At 41.6% G+C, this 26,979-nt stretch overlaps 1 protein-coding gene and 1 long non-coding RNA gene across 3 annotated transcripts; one reads left to right on the forward strand and one right to left on the reverse strand.

Moving 5' to 3' along the window:
• Window positions 1-793: 793 nt before the first annotated feature.
• cxcl8a (chemokine (C-X-C motif) ligand 8a) lies at window positions 794-2,000 on the reverse strand. 2 transcript variants are annotated; one of them, XM_080880744.1, is made up of 4 exons: window positions 1,746-2,000; window positions 1,495-1,612; window positions 1,280-1,366; window positions 794-1,143 (listed from the first exon to the last, which is right to left on the reverse strand). In XM_080880744.1, exons 1-4 carry the CDS (start codon window positions 1,810-1,812, stop codon window positions 1,131-1,133), a joined length of 285 nt encoding a protein of 94 aa, XP_080736870.1. In that variant the 5' UTR covers window positions 1,813-2,000; the 3' UTR covers window positions 794-1,130. The 2 variants fall into 2 exon arrangements, with proteins under 2 accessions (XP_080736870.1, XP_080736871.1); XM_080880745.1 differs by having other exon boundaries at window positions 794-1,140; window positions 1,746-1,996.
• Window positions 2,001-3,528: 1,528 nt separating this feature from the next.
• On the forward strand, window positions 3,529-10,560 carry LOC308394769. The gene is made up of 4 exons (XR_013971286.1): window positions 3,529-3,915; window positions 3,994-4,167; window positions 10,335-10,452; window positions 10,539-10,560. It is a non-coding gene; the product is annotated as an uncharacterized lncRNA (long non-coding RNA).
• Window positions 10,561-26,979: the final 16,419 nt, after the last annotated feature.

The following is a 26,979-nucleotide window of genomic DNA, read 5'->3' on the forward strand; positions in this document are numbered from 1 at the left end:
AGGGTGGCTGTGGCTACAATGTAGCCATCACCAGTGTGTGTGAATGGGTGGATGACTGGATGTGTAAAGTGCTTTGGGGTCCTTAAGGACTAATAAAGCGCTATACAAATACAGGCCATTTACCATGCAGGCCAGCAGAGATTAGAAACCAGGAGGGGCTGATGAAAAATGGGAACTTCTGGGTCAGTGAGATAATAACAACAGGAAGAAAAATCCAAGGACATGTGTTCAGTAGAAAGGCAAAGATAAAAGCAAGAATGTGGTTTGGCAAAAGTGAGCATGCCCTGAAAAGCAGATTATAACACATATACCTGTGAAGTCAATTAACTTTTGAGGTAATTTTGTCTTGTGACCCCAACAAAAAAAAAATTGTATCGGTGGATCTCCTTGTCACATTTCAGATGACAGATGGCCTCATGACATTCTCATCAATAATAGATGTTCCCTCTAAAATTACAGTTTTAGGACCAAAGAGGAAAAACTAGTCATGGTCTGACAAAAAGCCAATTACTTGATTATTATGTATTATGCCATAAGTGGGAATCAGTGGACTACTTAATGTAGGTCCACTATAACTAGTTACAACAGTAAATAATTACTTAGACACAATATGCATCAGTAATAACAATCTATTAAAATATGTAATGTATGTCATATATGTTACTATATCATCGAATGGGTGTTTTTCCATACAGAATATTTACAATATCTGGCTGCTCCTATTATTGATATTGTCAGTTTTGCAATATAAAATGTAAGAAAGGGCAAACAAGCTATTTCAATTTGACATTTTATTTGACATTTTATTTCATAAATACAGAAAAAAAATTAAGCACTTATAATCATAAATACATAAATACATACACACAGGGAAATAGGTAGCCTCCCTTTCTTCATGACAGGAGAATACATGGAGAATACATATACTGAAGTAAAAAAATAAGGTGTTTGATACAAACACTTCAATCAAAATTCTGTCATTTTTAACAGGTTTTCAGGCGAGTGGTACTGCTAGTTGCATATGATGACATTCATCTCGTGAAAGGAACACGGTGATTTCAGTGATTTTTGTTGGTTAAAAAACAGCTCGTTCATGAAGCACATCTCTTGTGTCGCTTCAGTTCTTCAGCTCAGGGTCTGCTGCTTGGACAAGAAACAGTAAAGAAGAATTAATTTGTGTGTCAAAAGTGGATTTTAACATTGTTTGATAATTTCTTAGTTTCTATTTCCTATTAAAAGAAAGACTGCTGTGTTGGCATACTTTTAGGTAAAATCTTACCTGGACATGATCTTGTTGATCACTTTCTTGACCCAGGGGGCCTCAGGATTAAGGCAAACCTCTTCACCTGTCCTTTTCAGTGTGGCACTGCAACACAAATCAGTGAAAAAAAACTAAAGTTTAGATAGAGAACTCGTGTTGAAGCCAACAAATCACAGTGACAAAATCAAGCAAAATTATCACTACTGAGATGGAAAGAAGACTTTGGCTCTTACATGATCTCCGTCTCCTCGCAGTGGGAGTTGGGAAGAATCAACTCCACCTTCTCGATGTGGCGGCCAATAGGTTTGCTTTCTGTCTGAATGCAACGGCAGTGCAGTTCCACTCCCATGCCTGTAAGAAGAAAGCAGTTGCACATGGTCACAAAGTGCATGCTGAAAACATTTAATGCAATGAAAAAGGATAGCATGAATAAAATTGCTTGTTACTGCTAAATTAAGCCATTAAATGACAAAAAAAAACATACCTTCACAGGTGGCCAGCAGGGTCAAAAGCACCACGATGGAGCTGACAATGATTCTGTTGCTTATCATTTTGCCTTTTAGAAATTCTGTAAAAACTAACAACGAAAAATAACAATGTTCTTCTGAAAGCTGATGAAGCCTGAAGCGCTAATCTACAACAGCTGCTTGTTTTTTCTTCTAGTCTGTTTGTCTTTCTTTCAGCTCCCGGTCCCCTCTCTTCTCTCAGTTCAGCTGCTCTGCTGTTTGACTCTATCCCTGAAGAGGCTCAGCTTTTAAAGCCAACTGAAAATGACTCACTTCTTGCAGATTGCGCAAGAGTGGACTTTCAGACCCGGTGTGGGAATTCACACTGAGAGCTCTAATAGTCTGATTTATCAAGATTTGTCACATATATCACCTTTGTGGAAAAACACTGTGACTAAAACTCTGTGATAATCGACTGATGCCACAGGAATGCTTCAGATTTTTTTTTTTTTCATTAACCAACTACGTCTGCATTCCTGTATTGCACCAGCTCTTGCACGAAGCTTAAAGATTGACCAAGTGGTGACTGATTCACAGATATAATCTAATTTACACCTGAATGTAATTTTTGAATGACTGGTTGATGAATGTTAGCCTCCGTTTGTTGGCATGTCTCTCACATACTCAGTCATCATGAAAGTTACCTATTTGCATAGTTTTCATAGAAAACAAAGTGAAAATGGGGAAAAATGCAAAAGTGGCTAAATTCCTAAGTAAAATGTAGTATCACATTCGCTCATCAAGTCTTATAAGAGCTACAGTATTTTTTATTCTTAAAGAATTTCATTTCTTTTCCATATGAGATGGTAATTGCCTCCTCAGTAATTAACTGCCAACTTAATTTCACTCAGTCCTTAAGAAGAAAAGCTAAATACCTGCTGTATTTCAACAGTGGGTATACTGTGAATATGTTGATCATGTACACATGCCATATATGCATTATAGTAAAAAAAAAAATGCATATATGTTAAAAAGAGACAGAAAATAGTCAACAGTGCAATAGACTCAATACTTGAAATGTGCAATTCACTTGTATTTTTATTTTTTATTCCTATTTATTCTATTTATCCCCTTTGTATATTTTATTTATATTTGTCTCTGTATTTATATATGTGTGTGTGTGTGTGTGTGTGTGTGTGTGTGTATATATATATATATATAACAGTTCTGTAACTGTAACTTCGGTCGTTGCTGTGCTTTTTTTGGAAGTCGAATTTCCCAGAGGAACCCACCCGAGGGATTAATAAAGTTCTATCTTATCTTATCTTATCTTAAAATCCTTTCCCAGAACTGATGACACTGAACCTTTGGCGTTTATGCACCCTAGATTACATTGGTGTCATTTTGGAAGGCACGATCGTCAGTTTATTACTTATGCGATTGATATTTCCTGAAGCAACAGTGGGTGAGCTGCCAAAAGTTGTTATTGGACTTGAGTCTGATGCAATCTCATCTAGCTCAAACATGTCTGCTGACATGACGTCGATTCAATCATTCTCACAAAGCAGAAGGAAGTCTGAGCAAGAGAAAAAGACTTTAACTGTTGCTTCACTTAACAAATTAATGCTGACTAAAGATTTTTTTTTCTTTCAGAGGGCAAAAGTCTGTCATTTAAAGGCACAGATATTTCCATATTAGTTGTAATGAATTTTTTTTCTGTTTTGTTTTGTTTTTTAAAATTGATTTTTGGAAAAATTGGATGCAATGACCAAAGGTCTATAAACCTATTAACCGATGGTCCCTTTGTGGTCACACCTAGGGATGGGTATCGAAAACCGGTTCTTGTTGAGAACCGGTTCCCACTGTTTCAATTCCTTGGAATTGTTTGCCGTTTTTGCAAACGATTCCCTTATCGATTCCAGTCGCCCCGAATGACGTCACCACGTTGCGGAGCGTCATTTACCTGGCAGGAAACACGGCGGCTCAAACGCTCAAAAGTTTGATTATACTTTATGAGAACCGATGACAACAGGGCAACTTGCAAAGTAGATATTTCATTTAAGGGAGGAAACACTACGAATATGCAAAAGCATTTGCTCACAAAACACGCGATGACCTTAAATGAATGTTGTGTTTTTAATTCCGCTCGTGACTCTCAACCCAGCAGCAGCGGTAACGTTTGCACGTCCTCTCCCGTTAATGCGGCAGGTAAATAATCAACTAACAGTGCATATTATGTTAGCGCAATCTGCCTTATTACAAGACCTGCCATTACTGTACATGTAGGTGACCATGATGAGAGAGACAGACAGAGTCTGGCTGGCGCTCGCTGGTAGTTCTCGCTGCAGTCTACCGGTAGCGTCTCCTTTCAGGCCAGGATAGACTAATGTCACCGAGCAGTGACTCAGTTTGTGGTCAAAGGCTTGCACCCATTTGCCACAGCAGATGCCCCGATTTTTGGTAAGTGAATGTGTTTAATTGTGGGCAGGGACATTACTGGATATTCTTGTGTAATTGCCACAGAACAATTTATGTTATACTTTGTTATTGCTACAGAAGAATGTTGCAGCTTTAAGGCAGGGATGACTCCTGGAGTTGCTTTTTCACTGCATATGCTTTATTTCACAATCAGATCGATTCGATAACAAAAACATACAGCAGCTCCTCTCCTACTCCTAGCCCTTCGCTGCGGTGGAAAAAAGAACGACTTCAATCCCCTTCAAGGTACATACGTACAAAATAGTTTTCCTGATACACCAATGGGGCGTTCAATGCCATCTTGTAAATATGAGTACTCTGGCAGAGTAACAGTTCAAATGAAAAATACACCAGAACAAACAAGCAAACAAAAAAAGAAGTGTGGGGTACCTTTGAACCAATGAACAAAGTATAACAATTTATACTTTTTAACATAACCCGACCCCGTCAATATGTGATATGTCTCACAAGAATATTTATTTTATTATTTTACATTTACAATTTTTTTTCCTGGGGACCCTGTGACACCCCATTGAAGAGCCGTAGGCTGTGGATCTCTTAAGATCTTACTGTTGGGTTTGTAAGGCCATGTTACTCCTAAATTTCTATCTTGTTCAAAAAGAAGATATAAAACAAAGCTCTGAGCTAATCGACCTTAGTGTTCTCCTTTTTAAAAAAAAAAAGAATCGATAAGAGAATCGATAAAGAATCGAATCGTTAAACAGAATCGAAAATGGAATCGGAATCGTTAAAATCTTATCAATACCCATCCCTAGTCACACCCACCTTCGCTATATAGAAAGGGAAAGCAGTTATGGTTAAACACAGAGCATGTGATGGACCTCAACGGAAAGTTTTTAAGTTAACCATTACGATGCTGAAATTAAAACTAACATATGTAGTGAGACATGTGAAGAAAAGATGATATCCGGCATGTGACCACCAGCAAATGTTAGAAATCAAATGACAGTTTACATCATCTGGCTCCATGAAATTCCCCTAAAGAAATATTTATACATATATGAGTGACCAAACACTGTCTATTGCTTGAGTTTGAGTTCTGTGCATTTAAAGTATTTCATATTTCCTGCACACAACAAAGAAAAAAAATATTTCTACTGTTATATGCAAGATTTCATTTTGCAAAGCAAAACCTATTTTAAGGAGCGTACTTTCGTATATTAGTGAGGACATCTCATTGGCATAATGCTTTAATTTTCTGCCATCACAAAGATGTTTAAACATGTACACACACACACACACACACACACACACACACACACACACACACACACACACACACACACACACAAAATACAGGAACTAGACTTTTAATTAAGAGGAAGTATAACAAAATTTTTTCCTAACCGCATGTTTCACAAAACAAAACTTCCACAACCTCATGTTGGCCCATCTTGAACCTAAAGCTAGAAGTTGAAGCAAAGAAATTCCCCTAAATGGAATAAATGAAATCAGACCATTTTAGGTGGATAATGAAAATGATGAACTATTTTTAACACCTATTTTGGAATTATTGTTAAAAGATGACTCACACTGTCAACTCACAATGGCCAGGTTTGAAATGACAAAACAAATATTGGATGAAACTGCAGTGCCATTTAGTGTAGGTATCTAAGAGGTGAGAATAAACTCTACTAACTTTTATGCAAGCATTCCAGTTTTTGCGTCCTTGTGAATCATCTCACTATCTACTTGAATTACAGTACTTGCTGCCATGCTGGTGCATGCTGGTAGCAGGCACATTCATTGAGATTTGACAACAACTGGGGTGGGATGAACTGTGCTTAAAAATGACATATATGGTCATGTTTCCTCAGAATGAATAGTAGGAACGTCTGTAAACCTTCAACTTTATGTAGCTCACTGATTTTCCCACCAATTGTGTGTTTTCATTTACAGATTACCACATTCTAAGTGAAGTATATAATAAAAAATAGATATTTTCAAACATTAAAACAACTCCAATCACCTCCACATTCACTAAATGTATATTGCCAAAACTATTCACTCATCTGCCTTCACACACATATGAACTTGAGAGGCATCCCATTTTTAATTCCACAAGGTTTAATTTATTTGTGTTTATGAAAATTTTTGACCATCGTTCCACAAGTGCGTTTGTGAGGTCAGACAAGGAAGTTGGAGGAGAAGGCCTGGCTCCCACTCTTTAATTCATCCAAAAGGTGTTCAGTCAGGTTGAGGTCAGGACTCTGTGCAGGCAAGTCAACTTCTTTTACCCTCCAGCGAAGACGGACGAAGCTGATGAAGGCTGGAGCGGTCCCACTGACCCTCCAGCAGACGACGAAGGCTGGAGCGGTCCCTCGGACCCTCCAGCGAAGGCGAATGAAGGCTGGAGCGGTCCCACGGACCCTCCAGCAGACGACAAAGGCTGGGGCGGTCCTCGGACCCCCCCAGCGAAGGCAATCCCGGACGAGCCCCCATATGTTACACCCCGGCCTAGGCAACCGGCGTGCAACGTATGAAAATAAAAATAAGAAAAAGACACACGAGAAAAAAACTAAAGCTCTCCACCAAAATCCCAAAACGAAGGTGTCTCAAACGAAAATATTAACAAACCCATTCACAGCTATTTACAACAGACTATTTATTTACAACAAAACACCAAACTATTTACAACACGGGGGAGATCGCGACCATGACACACTGAAACACAGGGTTTAAATACCTAGAAGGAGCAATCAGGGAATGGACCACAGGAGGGAAACACAGCTGGGGCAAATTAGACCTGACGAGACAGGGAAACGTAAACTGAAAACACTAAGATAACACAGACTTTCAAAGTAAAACAGGAAACACATAACAGTCACGCCAAAAACAACACACTGACAACACCGAAACGTAACATACGCCAAACTCTCTCATCATGTACTATGCACCTAAGCATCCACTGACCCTGCTCTGTGACTTTAGTTGGTTTGGGGCATATCTCAGTGTGCTGTTAGAATGTGCTGAGAGTGTCACCAAAAAATTAAGGAAATTTGTTAAGTGGAGGACAAAACATGCCAGGTCTAAAAAACTACACATATCTACTGCAGATAAACAGTAACTGAAAGCCATGCCCTAAAGAAATAGAGGAAGAAATCACGAAAAAAAAAAGACAAAGGGAATGCAAGATATATCTGTCCCTTCTATTCCCTGAGGTCTCATCAGAAATTGTTTCAGTGGGAGTGTGGCAGTTAAAAAGCCATTTTTAAGGAGGGGAACCGGGAAGAAAAGGCTAATATGCTGTGCCAAAATAAACAAGAATGGACTCAAACTCAGTGGCAACAGGTCTTGTGAAGTGAGTGTCAACAGCCACAGCTAAAACTTACTGAAAGATTTGTCATGGTTTGGGAATCTTGTCAAAATTCATTTAATTATGAATGCAAAAAAGTAACATCAGATTATAAACCATCATTCACTAACATCTGGAACTCATCTGATTGCTGTGTCAGTGATCACCGTCACTGTCAAAACATTATTGATGCACAAAAGGCACTGAATAGAAAACACACAATGGAACATAATCTGTCATGGGTTGAAAAGCCAGACTTCAACATGATTTAAGCAGTGTGGGATTACCTTGACAGAGACTTTTAAAGAAGGCAGCTAACATCCAAAGAAGAGCTTTGAATGTCCTTCAAGAAGCCTGTAGTCATTTCATTAACGAAAAGAAATAGCAAGGAAGCTTGCCTAAGCAAGTTGAGGTCGTGTGAAGAATAAAGGTTTACCTTACCTAAACCAAATATTGACTTTTAAGTTCTTTAGAATTGTGCAGACTGTTTTTACTGTCAACACTGTATTTCCATTTATGCTGAAAATGTGTAATACAGTAAAAAGTTAAACTGTTATTTTATCAGTATAGTAGACATGTATATTAAATGCATAGATGCTGACATTGCACCTTTTCACTGTTAAAGCAATGTAGAAAGATGAAATATTTTGGAAAGAAGTCAAGACAACATGCAGGAAATCTATTTCCTGTTCATAGACTCAAAGATATATACACACAGTATATACAGTGTGTGTATATACACGCATCATGGACATGAATGTCATGGCAACAAGGATTTCTTTGAACTGTTCTTTTTCCAGCGTGGAGTGATTGTACAGTGTACATATTTAATTACTAAAAAATTTTTGATTGAACAAGTTTGAATTTATTTTCTGATTTTCTCCAGTCCACACAGAGTCAGAATTATTCAGGATCAAACATATACATACACTCACTTAAATATTTTAATAAGTGGCGCTGAAAGTGCAACAGTGTCTTTCAAATTGACAAGGACAATGCCTATTAACTTGTGATTAGTGATTATGATTAAATGCGACTTGTAGTTTCTGTTTGCCAGCATTAAAAATGGATTTGTTTGACAGGACCTATTTGGTTGACCAACACAACATTGGGAAAGTAAAAAGAACTGAATAAAACCGGAAAAGGATAAGTTGGGAAGGTCTCTTGGAGCCAACAACTGCAGATCTCTCCATCATCAGTTCAAACAGTAGTGCATAAGTACAAGTTATTCTGATATGTCATCACTTTTTCAAGGTCTGGAAGAATACAAGAGATGATTAGTTAGCATGTTCAGAAACACCCCAGGAACCACCAAGGCTTAAAGCTGGTACAACAAACTAGATGAAGTAATAAAGGAGAAAGACTACCTCCAAGATTCTTCACCTCAAATCAAAACCCAGATAGTTTAAAACTTGGACACAAAAGCACCTGGTAAGGTGCAACTTGGAAAAATTTAACCAATTATTAGTGGGGGTGTATGTATATATTTGAGCCTGTGTGGATTAGAGAACCCCCCCCCCCCCCTCCCCCCCAAAGAAAAAAAATCTAAAATCCTATACACCCAATTCTGGAATTTTAAAGTAATTAAAGATATATGGCGTCTAAAGCATTCCACCCTGAAAAAATAACAGTTCAAAGAAATCATTAAAAGCCCCAAATTACCATGAGGTTCATGGTAAGACTTAAAAACCTGAACTGGGAAAACAAGGACTGAATCATTTCCTTGCTGTTGGCCAATTGTTCATTGTTTGCGTTCTGCAAGCTGATGGGATGAAGTTTTACAATATAACTTGCCTCCATTGAGACTCAAATGTAAACATCCCCTGGATAGTCTGAAAAACGTCAGGATGTTTAACAAATAAAGAATTGTACAACCTCTCACCCATAAACAATGAATACTTTAATCTTGGATATCTGTTGGGGGATGGTCCCGAAGTACAATTTCACATGTGAAATCGCATCCCTCTGACTTTAATGTCATGCCAGGGCAAGCCTGCTGGCTTGTCATAAGCACCTTCTGTTTGAAAAGTTGGTATCTGCAAAGCCTTCACACATATATCTGGCTGAATATTAACAGGTTTGTGCTAGTTTTATTTATGTTTATAGAGGGAAACTGTTATGATCTATGTTTATTTATGCATATATGCAACACAAATTATACAAAGACAAGAAAGACAAATACAAAGTCTTTGGTTTGGCACAGATATCCATATTCCAGATAACTTGTTAGTACCATTTACTGGCACAAGGCTTTAAGAGGTTTAAGAAAAAAAAACCTTTTTCCATGGAAATCAGTTCTCTTGCGATGTACTTATCTTGGGACAGAGTCCAGGTATTTCCTTGCCAAAAGCCTGCTGCTGCAGCATGTATTTCTTATGTGATTCTTATTCTGTGCTCTCATTTTTTTTTATTGAGGGGGGGGAGAAAAAAGAGTTCATTGGAAAGAGGGAGCAAAGAGAGAAAGGGGGTCTGCAGAGCAGACTTCATCACAATCTTTCAAAGAAGAGGGCTGAGCTGATAGTCTACTCACTAATCATATTCTTCAGATATATATCGTATCTCTTAGATAGTTTAGTTTACAGTCAGTTGCAGAAGAAATGTCTACCATCATTGTAGCACTCCTGGTTTTCCTGACTATCCATGGAGGTAAGTATAGCTGAACAACTGATGAAAATACAAAACATTTATTGCTCAGAAATGTGCATTTGACACCTAATGGCAGCAACAGAATTTTCATTTTTGTCACGTGCATGTGAATTTTAACCTGCAATAGATGCTTGCCTTACCTTGTTTGTCTCCAGACACTAAAATCATTCTCTAACTTATCTAAAAGCCTCAGGTATCAGTCCTAGATGCCAATGCCTCTTTAAGGAGAAAAGGCCAATTGGACGTTTCATAAGCACCGTGGAGATTTACCCTGCAAACTCCTACTGCAAAAGCACTGAGATTATGTAAGTATTTCTAATGATTTGCCCTCATAAAACACTTGAACCATATGCATATATCTGCCGTCTCGTATCTGTCTTCGATCCTGCAGTGCTACTCTCAAGAAGGAGGGGCAAAAGATTTGTCTGGACCCCAATGCTCCATGGGTCAAACAAGTGCTTAAAAGTAAAAAGATTACGTGAGTGTAACTTTACTGTACTTTGGTAACTGTTGAATTGAATTGAATTGAATTGAATTGAATGAATGCTTTATTGGCCATATGCAGGTTGCCCCGCAGAGGAATAGTACCCTCCCCCCCCCCCCCCCCCCCCCCCCCCCACGACTTACACACACAACAAAGATATCACATGGGAATACAGTCGGAGATCGGCAGCGTTGCAGAGAAAACACTGAAAAATTACACAACAATGGGAAAAAGTACAAGAGGAAGAAAAGAGACCTCTTCTCACGCTGGGCACCTATGGGAGGACAGCATGAGAACAGGAAACAAAAAAAACTCCTCTGCACAGAGAGCACATTAATGTCCACATCACAACATTAGAGCACGTGACTGGCCACAGGGGTGGATAGGGGGGTGGGGGGTAATCCGAAGGAACACAGCAGTCGTCCTACACAGCGCTACCATTTCAGCGCGGCACGCATACCCGCCGTCTTCCCCCGCAGGAAACAAGCATCGAAGGCGTTTGGAAAGGGAGGGGGAGTTAGTAGATACCAGTGCATATAAAACCTTATTTAAACAAGAAGCATATTACTTTTTTCAGAATCCGGATAAGCAGGGAGAGCAAGATGTCTGCAATGACTGAGAAACATATTTTAACACAACCCCACCTTCATTTTTTACATTAGGGTGAACTGGAAACCTTGTGTGGCTATTGTGTTTGCATGCTTAGTCATGGATCAGGAAAAGGTTCAATTTCTTACAAAAGGAATTAAAAGCACCCACTTCCCCTTAACATATACAATTACAGGAAGATATTCACGATACCAGGAAAACAGTTAATCGTTAATGATTAACTTGTCACTAGGAGTGTCACTTCCATTTTTTGCTTTTGTTAACAGGAAGTGGCTCCTACATTTTTGTTGGTTCTAATGAAAGAATAAAAAAATATACAATTGGTCATTTTATTGCATTCAAATTAATCAAAAAAATTTTGATTTTTTTTTTACATTTTTTTCTGTGAGCCAAGTGAAATAGTATTCCCCTTAAAACATGAACATTTTCTTTTCTGTAGGCAGACACCTTGAAGAATATACCTTCCCTGATTTGGCTAAGATGGACAGAGGATAGACACATGGAAAATAGAAGCACAGACTGCAGTTATAGAACATAAACTGGGTTTTGTTTGAAGGTGTAGAAGCAGGATTGTTTATACCCGTTTTCACTTTACAGCACTTAACTGTGTTCTCTTATTATTGATGTGAACTATCTGTGTTTGTATTTCCTTAAAAATATATCCTTATATACATTACATGTTCATTTATTAATACATTGTGGGGATAAACCTTATTAACTAACGGTAAGGAGGGACTAGATAGTGGGCAATGAGGACAGAGCACAACAGCAAGTCATGAAATGGGTTTAAAACTTTATTAGAAGAGTTGGCATTTAATGGTTTGTATATCACATATGACTGTGTGACTGTTCCATGTGCTGTGCTACATACCATACATTTTGTCAAGGACATTTTTGCTGCCTTTGAAATGTCAGGAAAAAATTGTGGAAAAATAAATCTATTCATCCATTTTCTTAATTGGTTATCCAATGCAGAGTCATGGTGGGGCTGGAATCCTGCCCAAAATGTCATAGGGTGAGAGGTTAACAGGTACAGTCTATTCAGGTATATTGTCCATTGCAGGGTAAAGCAAAAAGGAGAATTTCTTGGATTGTGTCATGTAGACTATGGCACACAGTGAGATTATATTTTCAATGGAAGGAGATTGCCACCTCTTGGACAAAGATGCATACCATTAGGATTGTCTCATTTACTGAATACCTCTATAGCAGCTGAAAGCAATTATGTTCTTTCAAAATTAAACAGTTTTTACTGTGCCCTTTTCAAGAAAAATCCTTAGCTGGTGTATAACCATAGTCATTTATGCTTCTTCTGAGCTGACTGCAGAACAACTAGTATTTTAGTTTTAAACACAGTAACAAAGTTAACAATTAAAAAAATGTACTATGTGCTTGTTTTGTATCATCACTGCTGCTTTGAATAAAGGCTTATGAATAAAGGAAATACAGTCACCTCTTTTTAGGACTGTGATTTCAAAAGCAACAGCAGATATTTGATCTTAGCCTATGAAAGTTATGCTGACATACCGAATGTCACAATATTAACCATTTCCCAGTTACACAGCTGCTTTTTATTCCCCCTTTGACTTTCCCTAACTCTCTACTCCCTTCAGATCTGTTCTCTGTGGTTCTGTAACTCCTGTTTTCCTACTTTTCCCACTGACTTACATGCAAATGTTAACACACTGGGATATCATGTTGATTTACTGCCAAACTGTAAATAATGTTGCAATCTTGTTCTCAGTCTCCCAGTGCTTCCCATGTGAAAAAGAAATAGTAAAAACTTATATGTGATTACTCATGAAAGTGGCCACTTTCTAATTACTTTCATACATTGTTTTAGTAAGTATCCAAAACATACAAGTTTCATTATATAATTTTTCAAGGGATCTTATATCTGTTTTCACTCTTATATGCTTTTCATACAAGTTTCACACAAGACAGATACAAACTTTATAACATTTATATATATCTTTTCCATATGGGTTTTCTCAGCCATTATGTTGAATTATGCTTAGAAAGTAAAAAACAGAAAAAAGAAAAGAAAAAAAGAAATGTAGATCACATGCACGATATAAATCATCATATACAGTGGGGCAAAAAAGTATTTAGTCAGCCACCGATTGTGCAAGTTCCCCCACTTAAAATGATGACAGAGGTCAGTAATTTGCACCAGAGGTACACTTCAACTGTGAGAGACAGAATGTGAAAAAAAAATCCATGAATTCACATGGTAGGATTTGTAAAGAATTTATTCGTAAATTAGGGTGGAAAATAAGTATTTGGTCACCTCAAACAAGGAAAATCTCTGGCTCTCACAGACCTGTAACGTCTTCTGTAAGAAGCTTTTCTGTCCCCCACTCGTTACCTGTATGAATGGCACCTGTTTGAACTCATCATCTGTATAAAAGACACCTGTCCACAGCCTCAAACAGTCAGACTCCAAACTCCGCCATGGCCAAGACCAAAGAGCTTTCGAAGGACACCAGGAAAAGTATTGTAGACCTGCACCAGACTGGGAAGAGTGAATCTACAATAGGCAAGCAGCTTGGTGTGAAAAAATCAACTGTGGGAGCAATCATCAGAAAATGGAAGACATACAAGACCACGGATAATCTCCCTCGATCTGGGGCTCCACGCAAGATCTCATCCCGTGGGGTCAAAATGATCATGAGAACGGTGAGCAAAGATCCCAGAACCACACGGGGGGACCTGGTGAATGACCTGCAGAGAGCTGGGACCAAAGTAACAAAGGTCACCATCAGTAACACACTACAACGGCAGGGAATCAAATCCCGCAGTGCCAGACGTGTTCCGCTGCTGAAGCCAGTGCATGTCCAGGCCCGTCTGAAGTTTGCCAGAGAGCACATGGATGATACAGCAGAGGATTGGGAGAATGTCATGTGGTCAGATGAAACCAAAGTAGAACTTTTTGGTATAAACTCAACTCGTCGTGTTTGGAGGAAGAAGAATACTGAGTTGCATCCCAAGAACACCATACCTACTGTGAAGCATGGGGGTGGAAACATCATGCTATGGGGCTGTTTTTCTGCCAAGGGGACAGGACGACTGACCGGTGTTAAGGACAGAATGAATGGGGCCATGTATCGTGAGATTTTGAGCCAAAACCTCCTTCCATCAGTGAGAACTTTGAAGATGAAACGAGGCTGGGTCTTCCAACATGACAATGATCCAAAACACACCGCCCGGGCAACAAAGGAGTGGCTCCGTAAGAAGCATTTGAAAGTCCTGGAGTGGCCTAGCCAGTCTCCAGACCTCAACCCCATAGAAAATCTGTGGCGGGAGTTGAAAGTCCGTGTTGCTCGGCGACAGCCCCAAAACATCACTGCTCTCGAGAAGATCTGCATGGAGGAATGGGCCAAAATACCAGCTACTGTGTGTGCAAACCTGTGTGAGAGATACACATATTGACGGGGCCGGGTTATGTTAAAAAGTATTGTTGTTATACTTTGGTGGTCATTGGTTCAAAGGTACCCTACACTTCTTTTTTTGTTTGCTTGTTTGTTCTGGTGTATTTTTCATTTGAACTGTTATTCTGCCAGAGTACTCATATTTACAAGATGGCATTGAACGCCCCATTGGTGTGTCAGGAAAACTCTTTTGTACGTATGTTCCTTGAAGGGGATTGGAGTCGTTCTTTTTTCCACCGCAGCGAAGGGCTAGGAGTTGGAGAGGAGCTGCTGTATGTTTTTGTTATCGATCTGATTGTGAAATAAAGCATATGCAGTGAGAAAGCAACTCTCGGAGTCATCCCTGCCTAAAAGCTGCAACACCTGGTAAAGACCTATAGTAAACGTTTGACCTCTGTCATTGCCAACAAAGGTTATGTTACAAAGTATTGAGTTGTATTTTTGTTATTGACCAAATACTTATTTTCCACCCTGATTTACGAATAAATTCTTTACAAATCCTACCATGTGGATTGATGGATTTTTTTTTTTTTCCCCACATTCTGTCTCTCACAGTTGAAGTGTACCTCTGGTGCAAATTACTGACCTCTGTCATCATTTCAGGTGGGGGAACTTGCACAATCGGTGGCTGACTAAATACTTGTTTGCCCCACTGTAGCTGCACCTCAGTACTCATCAAAATGTGACTGTTCTTTTCATTAAATTTTCAAATAATATATATACAGTATAACATCAAGAATCAAATGTAATCAAAGGTAAGCATTGCATTAATAGAATATTTTCCGAAAAAAACATGATAGGAATAATGGGAGATTTCCATTTGCACAATATTACAAGTCTGGCCTTTAAAGGGTCCTGAACTGTAAACTCTTTAGATGAAGCTGTGCTATTGGTGAAATGGTCTGAAAAAAAGAGCATTATGTACAACTTGTTTCCCAGTTCATGTAGAAAAAGATTTTAAAGATTTCTTCCTAGAAGGCTACAAAGCTGGCCTGAACCAAAAAATATGCAAATTGCTTGCTGGTATTTGTGGAAAAAAGTGGTAGGCTTGACCTTGACATTGCTGGTGTAACTTTGTTTGTGGTAGCATTATGTTACAGTTTACATCCATGCATATGCTTTTAAAGCAAATACTAGTGAACCATCAGGTGATTTTGAATTTTCTTCTGCTGACAGATAACTTTCTGGTAAATTATGTTTGCTTATGTTGCTTTGGTTAAACTTACCATTGATTGTTCCTTTGTTCTGGTCCTATATCCAAAACGTGTGTGGGTCATGATGTCATTAACTGCATCACTGGGTACAACCAAATGAAGGGTTTTTCCTTTTGTATAGTACTGTTTATTTACTTTAAAGTAACCTCTTGAGTTGTACTGTATGCAGTGTTTTACATTTCAAACCATTTAGCTGCATAAATGAGTTTGTCAATTGGATAAATAATCTTACTCCTGTTTCTTTGTTTAGATTGTATTGTTTGGTCTAACCTATTTCTTAATGGTAGAGACTAATGATGTTCAGGTGTGTATAAAGTCTGTATAAATCAAGTGAGAGTTTGACAACCGGGGTTGTTTTGAGATGGTAGAGTGGAGATGCCAGGAGATAAATAAATTTGACCAGTCTGCTGATTCTGTCTACTTATCACTTTCCTTAGTACTTGCTCTACAGTACTTGACTATACTTTAGACTATTTTTGTTATGGTTTGTCTTGCCAGACTCAAACCCAGGACTCAGGAATGAAGGTTCAGTGAATTTATTTATAGTGTTGGTGCAGATAGTGCTACATGCAAAGTTTTCTTAAAGTGCTATGTTCAAAAGTCCCATATGTACAAAATCCACTGGAAGGAAGGTTCAGTTAATCCAAGTCCCCGAGCCTCTGAGTCTCTCGAACAGAATCGCCTAACTTGGCCAAGCAGCACTCTCACAGAACTCCGCTGCGCTGTCCTACGCACAAGAAGAGACACATTAGAAATTTTCACCAAATAAATTGGAAACAAAGATTTACAGACAGGCACAGTAAAGACTACCACAGTTACACAACACTCAGGTCGTGTCCAAATTCATGGGCTGCATCCTCCTGAGGCTGCATTTGTAGACCGATTACGTCACAGCGACGCGCCGAAAGCTGTCCAAATTTGTAGACTGTCACTGTCGCTACCCGATCCGTACCGGAAACCCATGGGTACCCCGCATGTGCAAATCTTACGTCACTTCCTCTCTTTGCCAACATTGCGACATTCAATATATTTCAATGATACGGTTAGTGCCCAGTTAGCTCCTAGCATTTCTCAACAGCTCTGCCTCCTTTTCGACTACCAGGACATTTAAACAATGGATAATCCGTATACAAACAAATTTATGCTTTTCTCCTCAACAGAGAGCGTTCCCCGATTGAACAACGCCGTAAAATAAGAAGAATGGCGCCTAATTACAGAGTTAATAATACAGACTTTGTAATATGTCACGTGAAGATTCATCAGCCAGATGAAGTGTTTACTGACAATTGACAGTGATAGCAGACATCACCATCACTATTCCAATCAATCTTCTCCACACAGACAAGCATAAACACACTCGACTATCACTAAATCAAATTTAACACACGTTTGTAATGACGCTAATTCAGTTTACAATATGGTTCATTCGATCGGTCAGCAGGCGGCAGTATCCTCGTACACTGGGGAGTAAACTCATTAAACGAACAGAAGAAGAAGAAAACCCCTGCACATGCGCGGTACGGATCGGGTAGACCCGATTTGTATGGTCCGACTTTGCACATGCGCAGTAAGGATCGGTGAGTTCTGATCCATAACTATCTTTTTATTTTTCGTTTTTGTCTACATCATATTGAAATGTTTCATTATTGGAAACATTTTAAGAGATAGTTATTATTCTTAACATCTTAACAGATACTCTGACCTGTAACTATCGTAAAACGCTTCGACCGGAAGTAGACATCTTTCGCGCATGCGGGGTACCGATCGGGTTTCCGGTACGGATCGGGTAGTGACAGCGTCCTCCTTTTCCCCGAATTTGAAGGATGGGTCGGGTGTGTCCTTCGTGGCCCACCATATACCAGAATTCATAGCGCGGCCCAGCCAAACTCCAGTTTCCAACAATGGCGGCCGCTACTAAGTTTTAAAATTACTCTTACTAATCTTTCTGGGTCACAAAATAAACTTTTAACATATTTTCAGGCGAGAATGTGGGTATGTAAACATCAAATATCTTCTCGGTTTATCAAGATATCGCATATTTGCAAAAGTGCTTCGATGTTTTCAGAGACGTCTGCTACCCACCAGCTCGATAGCTAACTGGGAGCTCGAGGGTCACTGAAGCCGCCGAGAACGGCACAACTCCTGGCACATCATTTTCAGATCACCGCGGACTTAAGCTACTCAGGTTAAACATAATATATAAGTCACTTAGACAACCTAAAAATGTTATTGTCGGGCTTTTTTCAGTGTTTTGTTTTGTTTGTTTGTGAGTCAATCAGTTTGGCTGAGATTAAAGTTATTAGATTAGATTAGATAAAATAAAACTTTATTAATCCCCCGGGTGGGTTCCTCCTTGGTTTTCACACAGCTCACTAAACGTCAAACAGAAAACTGATAAAAAAGAAGTATGAGACGGTCGAGAATTTACGTCAGTGTCCTGTTATATTTTAGATAGCAAGGAGCAGACGGCCGAGTTTATTAAACTCCACCGAGACAGCGGTGACGCTAATCAGAAGTCTAGACCATCCAATTTCCCCAGACGTTTACTTCCGGCCTACCCGACCTTCTGAGGACGCGACCCACGTAGACCGCGAAGGCCGGGTCCTCAGGAGGATGCAGCCCATGAATTTGGACACGACTTGTAAGTCAGGACCCACCTTAAATACCAACAGGTGATACACAGGTTCTTGATTGATTCAGGTGTGTGCAGGAGAGGCTGGGGATCCCAGGAGGATTCCCCCCTGCAAAGCAGGTAACCACACACAGAGCAGCAAGCATACAAACAGAGAGAGTCAAAGAAATGTTTAGGTAATCCAAATTTACCAGACAAAGAACAAAAAACAAAAACAAAATAATCATCACCATACAGGTCTTTAAGTGACTTATTGCCAAGGTCTAATAGTCTAACCTCTAAATGTACCATCCAGTAAAGATGGAGGGAAAAAGTGATTTGCAGTTAAAGGAGGCTGACACTTTCAGCTCTTATATATTTATTGGAAGTTTTAGCAATAACATTTTTAGTGTTCATTAGAAGTTAGGAGTTCATGAAGAGTGTTCATTTACTTGGAATTAGCGGGGGAGGTTATATCAGTACAGAACTGAAACTGCTGGGTGACTCAAAGTCATCTAGTGCATCATAGCAAAAATATACTAAAACAAGGCAACATTTTACACTCCTGCTCTCTCTTCCTTCCTTTCTCTCTCTCTCTCTCTCTCTCTCTCACTCACACACTCACACACACACAGATACACTGTAAGTACAAAATAATATTAAATAGCAATAATTAATATCAGCAGCATCATTCTGGCTTTTGATCCGCACTATGGACAACAGCCATAGTTAGAGACCAGGCAACAGACAAAATAATTGAAGCATAAGCCATAAACTCACACCACTCTTCAATTAGGCTATCACAAGCCCCAAACAGATTCAGCATTGACAAGGTAACCTAAAGACAAGTGTAATGTCCACAAGCCTGGAACAAAGAAGAGAGAGAAGCCCTTTTAAACCTCAGGTCTTCACAGAGAAGAAGCACATTCATTTATCTCCAAAAGTTGATTCTGTTCATCACAACGTAGCTTTTTAAGTGGGAGAAACGTTTTGTCACTCATCCAAGTGACTTCTTCAGTCTCAGCTGACTGCAGGTTTCCCCAATCTTATAAACAGTACATTTGCATAATGACTGAAACCAGCCCACTGAAGGAACAATGGGTTCATTTATAAAATTCTTTATTCAATAATAATTTCTGACCATCTTCTGTATTTCACACAAAAATATTGCAATATGAGTACATATTTTGTACTGAGACAGAGTCCAGCCCCTCTCCAGGAGACTGGTTCCAGAGCCCAAGCCATGCGTAGAGGTGAGCCCGACTATATCTAGCCGGTACCTCTCAACCTCATGCACTAACTCAGGCTCCTTCCCCACCAGAGAGGTGACATTCCATGTCCCTATTGCCAGTCTTGGCAGCCGGGGGTCAGTCCGCCAGGGCCTCCGCTCCTGGCCGCCACCCGGCACACAATGCACCCGACCCCTATGGCGCCTCCTGCGGGTGGTGGGCCTGTGGGAGGATGGGCCCATGTCTCCTCTTCGGGCTGTGCCCGGCCGGGCCCCATGGACTAAGGCCCGGCCACCAGACGCTCGCCCTCGGGCACCCTCCCCGGGCCTGGCTCCAGGGCGGGGCCCCGGTAACCCTATCCCGGGCAAGGTAAACTGTTCCCTCGATATCCTTTTCATAAGGGTCTTCTGAATCGCTCTTTGTCTGGTCCCTCACCCAGGACCAATTTGCCATGGGAGACCCTACCAGGGGGCAAAAGCCCCCAGACAACATAGCCCCTGGGATCCCTGGGACACACAAACCCCTCCACCACGATAAGGTAGCGATTCAAGGAGGAGAAAGGGAGCCACCAGGCTGAAGAAGGAGTCCTATCGGGCTTGGTTAGCCTGTGGGACTCCGGAGGCAGCCGACAGGTATCGACAGGCCAAGCGGAATGCGGCTCGGGCAGTGGCTGAAGCAAAAACTCGGGTGTGGGAGGAGTTCGGAGAGGCCATGGAAAAAGACTTTCGGACTGCCTCGAAGAGATTCTGGCAAACCGTCAGGCGTCTCAGAAGGGGAAAGCGGTGCTCTACCTGCACTGTGTATAGTGCTGGCGGAGTGCTGCTGACGTCGACTGAGAAAATTGTCAGGCAGTGGATGGAATACTTCAAGGACCTCCTTAATCCCACTGACACGTCTTCCGAGGAGGAAGCAGAGTCTGGGGATGAGGGGAATGACCCGCCAATTTCCGGGGGTGAGGTCACTGAGGCAGTTAAACAACTCCTTGGTGGCAGAGCCCCTGGTGTTGATGAAGTCCGCCCCGAGTTCCTGAAGGCTCTGGACGTTGTAGGGCTGTCCTGGTTGACACGCCTCTGCAATGTTGCGTGGAGATCAGGGGCAGTACCTGTGGACTGGTGGTGGTGGTCCCCATCTTTAAGAAGGGGGACCGGAGGGTGTGTTCCAACTACAGGGGGATCACACTCCACAGCCTCCCTGGGAAAGTCTATGCCAGGGTGCTGAAAAGGAGAGTTCGTCCGCTAGTCGAACCTCGGATACAGGAGGAACAATGCGGTTTTCGTCCTGGTCGCGGAACACTGGACCAGCTCTTTATCCTCTCAAGGATACCTGAGGGTGCATGGGAGTTTGCCCAACCAGTCTACATGTGTTTTGTGGACTTGGAGAAGGCATTCGACCGTGTCCCTCGGGGTGTCCTGTGGGAGGTGTTGCGGGAGTATGGGGTGTCTGGCCCATTGCTACGGGCCATTCGATCCCTATACAACCGTTGCAAGAGCTTGGTTCGCATTGCCGGCAATAAGTCGGACTCGTTCCCGGTGGGTGATGGGCTCCGCCAGGGCTGCCCTTTGTCTCCGGTTCTGTTCATAATTTTTATGGACAGGATTTCTAGGCGCAGCCAAGTGGCGGAGGGCTTTCGCTTTGGTGGCCTCAGAATCTCATCTCTGATTTTTGCGGATGATGTGGTTCTGTTGGCTTCATCGGGTGAGGGCCTCCAGCTCGCACTGGAACGGTTCGCAGCCGAGTGTGAAGCAGCGGGAATGAGGATCAGCACTTCCAAATCTGAGGCCATGGTTCTCAGCCGGAAAAGGGTGGAGTGCCCACTCCGGGTTGGGGATGAGTTCCTGCCCCAAGTGGAGGAGTTCAAGTATCTCGGGGTCTTGTTCGCGAGTGATGGGAGAAGGGAGCCGGAGATCGACAGACAGATTGGGGCTGCAGCTGCAGTGATGCGGATGCTGCACCGGTCCGTCGTGGTGAAGAGGGAGCTGAGTGTAAAAGCGAAGCTCTCAATTTACCGGTCGATCTACGTCCCTACCCTCACCTATGGCCATGAGCTGTGGGTAGTGACCGAAAGAACGAGATCGCGGATACAAGCGGCAGAAATGAGCTTCCTCCAAAGGGTGGCTGGCCTCTCCCTTAGAGATAGGGTGAGAAGTTCGGCCATCCGGGAGGGGCTCAGAGTAGAACAGCTGCTGCTCCACATCGAAAGGAGCCAGCTGAGGTGGTTCGGGCATCTGACAAGGATGCCCCCTGGGCGCCTCCTGGGTGAGGTGTTCCAGGCATGTCCCACCGGGAGGAGGCCCCGGGGCAGACCCAGGACACGCTGGAGAGATTATATCTCTCGGCTGGCCTGGGAACGCCTTGGTATTCCCCCGGATAAGCTGGAGGAGGTGGCTGGGGAGAGGGAGGTCTGGGCCTCTTTGCTTAGGCTGCTGCCCCCGCGACCCGGCCTCGGATAAAGCGGATGAAGATGGATGGATGGATGGATGGATGGAGTACATATTTTCTGTATTTAAGTGGTAAAGTTTCAGTGCTTTAAACTTTTTTGCCCTAGTAGACCCATTGTCAACAAGTTCTGTTATGTAATGGACTGCTTTGATTCCTTCCAACATAAGTGAGGCTACTCATGTATACTCTTGACCTTATTCTATCATATACAGTGGCTTGCAAAAGTATTCAGCTCACTTGAACTTTCCTAAATTTTGTCACATTACAGCCACAAACATGAATCAATCTTATTGGAATTCCACGTGAAAGACCGATACAAAGTGGTGTACACGTGAGAAGTGGAACAAAAATCATACATGATTCCAAACATTTTTTACAAATAAATAACTGCAAAGTGGGGTGTGCGTAATTATTCAGCCCCCTTTGGTCTGAGTGCAGTCAGTTGCCCATAGACATTGCCTGATGAGTGCTAATGACTAAATAGAGTGCACCTATGTGTAATCTAATGTCAGTACAAATACAGCTGCTCTGTGACGGCCTCAGAGGTTGTCTAAGCGAATATTGGGAGCAACAACACCATGAACTCCAAAGAACACACCAGACAGGTCAGGGATAAAGTTATTGAGAAATGTAAAGCAGGCTTAGGCTACAAAAAGATTTCCCAAGCCTTGAACATCTCACGGTGCACTGTTCAAGCAGTCATTCTGAAATGGAAGGAGTATGGCACAACTGTAAACCTACCAAGACATAGCCGTCCACCTAAACTCACAGGCCGAACAAGGAGAGCGCTGATCAGAAATGCAGCCAAGAGGCCCATGGTGACTCTGGACGAGCTGCAGAGATCTACAGCTCAGGTGGGGGAATCTGTCCATAGGACAACTATTAGTCATGCGCTGCACAAAGTTGGCCTTTATGGAAGAGTGGCAAGAAGAAAGCCATTGTTAACAGAAAACCATAAGAAGTCCCATTTACAGTTTGCCACAAGCCATGTGGGGGACACAGCAAACGTGTGGAAGAAGGTGCTCTGGTCAGATGAGACCAAAATGGAACTTTTTGGCCAAAATGCAAAACACTATATGTGGCGGAAAACTAACACTGCACATCACTCTGAACACACCATCCCCACTGTCAAATATGGTGGTGGCAGCATCATGCTCTGGGGGGACTTCTCTTCAGCAGGGACAGGGAAGCTGGTGAGAGTTGATGGGAAGATGGATGGAGCCAAATACAGGGCAATCTTGGAAGAAAACCTGTTGGAGTCTGCAAAAGACTTGAGACTGGGGCGGAGGTTCACCTTCCAGCAGGACAACGACCCTAAACATAAAGCCAGGGCAACAATGGAATGGTTTAAAACAAAACACATCCATGTGTTAGAATGGCCCAGTCAAAGTCCAGATCTAAATCCAATCGAGAATCTGTGGCAAGATCTGACAACTGCTGTTCACAAACACTGTCCATCTAATCTGACTGAGCTGGAGCTGTTTTGCAAAGAAGAATGGGAAAGGATTTCAGTCTGTAGATGTGCAAAGCTGGTAGAGACATACCCTAAAAGACTGGCAGCTGTAATTGCAGCAAAAGGTGGTTCTACAAAGTATTGACTCAGGGGGCTGAATATTTACGCACACATTTATTAAAAAAATGTTTGGAATCATGTATGATTTTCGTTCCACTTCTCTCGTGTACACCACTTTGTATTGGTCTTTCACGTGGAATTCCAATAAAATTGATTCATGTTTGTGGCTGTAATGTGACAACATGTGGAAAAGTTCAAGGGGCCCGAATACTTTTGCAAGCCACTGTAGGTTCCCAGTTAATATTTATATTGCGGTTGCTGCCTTCTCCTGTTGTGAGCTTATTTTGCTCGCTATTTGCTCTGTGTAATATCCAAACACATAATTACCTCTCACTGCATTTGGAAAGATTTTGGCAAAATCCCATTGCAACCTCCATTAAATGTGCTGATGCATCAGTGCACATTCTCACAGATCTAAGATATCGTCAAGCATTATCAATTCAGTCAAACCTCTTATATTTACAGTCACTGAAGCATCTATTGGTTTTGTTTCATAGATAAAATTGAAAAGATAAGATTAACGGTCACAGCCTCTCTTCCTTGGGTGTTGCACTGACTCACCTTCAACTGGTTCTGTAAGGTATTTTCGTCTGAGCTGAGGGACATTGTGCAAGAAAATCCCCTTTTGCCCCTGTGATGCTGGGTCTTCTCATATCATACGGGATAGTGTAGATGCTAGTTTCAATCGAGTATCTGAAGAAGGTCAGCCTTTAAACAAAATAAATAAAAACCCACACCATCCTATCTCTAAATTACCACACATGTGAAAAATAATGGAAAAAGTTGTCATGTCACTACTGCTGCTTTCATGAACTCAAATGAGATACTATTACTGTCACATCCGCAGTGGCAGATGAGGGGAGGTTGGAAGTAGCACCCAAGATGCAAGCACTGACTTTGATGAGAGTGAGCTTTATTGTGACGGTGATAGAACAAACAGCAAAGGAGGTGGCAAGTGCTGAACCTAAGATTAACTAAACTGGAAAAACTAACACAAGCAGACCTGAAATGGAGACGCAGGGAGAATCAGGAAACCAACATAGGATGATGCAGGGAAATAACACAGATGAACCGGCAACAGGCAGGAGAACACACAGGGCTTAAATACACACAGCAGTAATCAAGGGACGAGAGACAAGAGGGGAACACACCTGGGAGAAATCAGAGCTGACGAGACAGGGGAAACGTAAACTGGACACACTCACATGAGACAGAGACCTTCAGAATAAAACAGGAAACTCACAGACACAGAGAACCAGACAAGACACTGAACTTACCAGATAGATTTACAAGCAGACAGTGTGACACCATGGACAGACAGAGGGAACACAGAGAAGTGGGAGCAGGCAGGCATAGATCAAAACCCTAACAAATGGCAAACCTTAACAAAAGATATAACAGAATAAACAAGAACATAGAATAATATAAAGAAAAACAAAACACTGAGTCATCAGACTCAGGACCATGATAATTACTATTTTAGTCAGACTTCAGAGGCATTGATGCCCCTAAAACAGCTTTGTTGAATGTGACCAATGATCTGTCATTTAAAATAGTTTCAGGAAGTTGTGAAGACTTGATTCTGTTGGACCTCAGTACTGCTTTTGATACTGTAGATGACAAGTCTTTTTTGTAATTCCCTGTGGTTTGTCTTGAAAATAATAACATTGGATGACTAATAACGTCTTCCAGTTAAACAGTGACAAACAATTTTTGCACCCTCCAGATCTCTTTCTCTGGAAATTGACCCTGTGCTCGAGAAAATGCTAACTTCCTGGTTTGAGACTGGGTGTGGGGTTGTACATTTCCAGTAGCTTTACTTTGCGGTCAATCGCTACTGCGAAGATATACTCCAAAATCATGTCCAAAACTCGAAAACGGAAAGATCGCGTTAAGTTACAAAGAGGAGAAGGTGGGAACACTCACCACTGTTGCGTCATAAAAAATCTAATGATCAATTTTGACGTTTAAAGAGTTTAGATCGATCAGTTGTTTACATCACTCAACACAAGCAGTACTGCATTACTGCATGCAGAAGACACATCGTCCACATTCAGAAGCACATCTCTGTATAGTGACTGGTCTTATGATTTAAACAGGAAAATGTTCAGCATTCAAACTACAGGACAAGAATAGTCAAACCAGATGTTTCCCCCATGAGGGAGAACGCGACACAGAACTGAGGGAGACGCAGACATAAATACACCGAGGGTTAACGAGGGAAGTGGGAGCACATGGGGAACACAGGTGACACTGATAATCATAACGAGACAGGGCGGGGTGAACATAACATGACGTATACAGGTGCGGGAGTCCCAAAGTAAAACAGGAAGTACAGAGGTTCAAACAGGAGGAGAGAGAGCACGGGGAGAACACAGACATAACGGGCTGGGGAAAACAGAATAAAACACAAGGAGAGACGAGGGCTCACAGATACACAGGGGCACACAGGAGGTAATCAAATAAGGATCATCATAACTAAATAATCCTAGGAACCAAGGCATGACTAGGGAATGAAATACAAAACATACAAAAACTGAGAATACTGGGCCCACATGGCCCGGGACCATGACAAAGGCACTGACTGCACTAAACTGAGGGGTGCACTTCCGGTCCTTGCCATGCTCCAGCAATTTCTCGTGCACATCAGCAACCGTCCACTGCTGCAGGGGCTTGCACTTGAAAATAAGAGACAGTTCTGAGTCTGGACAGTGGCGGATAAACATAGCAGTCAGCTCTTTTGTCAGATATGCAAAGGACTTATTTTGTCTCTTCAGACAGTCTTCAGTCACCTCCATGGCTCTGTTCAACCTGAGCCAGTAATCAAACGGTGTTTCACCTGAGTTGGGTAGTGTTGCATAAAAATCAGCTAAAGGCATGCTTGAACAGGCAGTGTCACTGAAGTGCTGCTTTAAGATCTCAAAAATGGGCTCTGGGCCCCTCTCAAGACACACCGATGGCTTACTACGTATGCCCACCTTGACTATTTCTCGTGCCCTCCCCAGCAGTTTACTTAGCACATCATCAGCTTGTTCAGCAACTGGTACCCCTCTTCTCTTAAAAAAAGTCATCATCATTTCCTCCCATTCCTGAACACTGCATGTATCACAGCCATCCCCTCTAAAACACACAGGTTCTTTAACATCAGACTTTACAATCACATTCAATAGTGAGGGTTCAGATAACACATTGGCAGACCCAACAACACTGTTTCCCACTCCAGAGCCCAACCGAGATTCAAG

The sequence above is a fragment of the Rhamphochromis sp. 'chilingali' genome (genome assembly GCF_963969265.1).
Source record: "Rhamphochromis sp. 'chilingali' genome assembly, chromosome: 4".
Classification (NCBI taxonomy): domain Eukaryota; kingdom Metazoa; phylum Chordata; class Actinopteri; order Cichliformes; family Cichlidae; genus Rhamphochromis; species Rhamphochromis sp. 'chilingali'.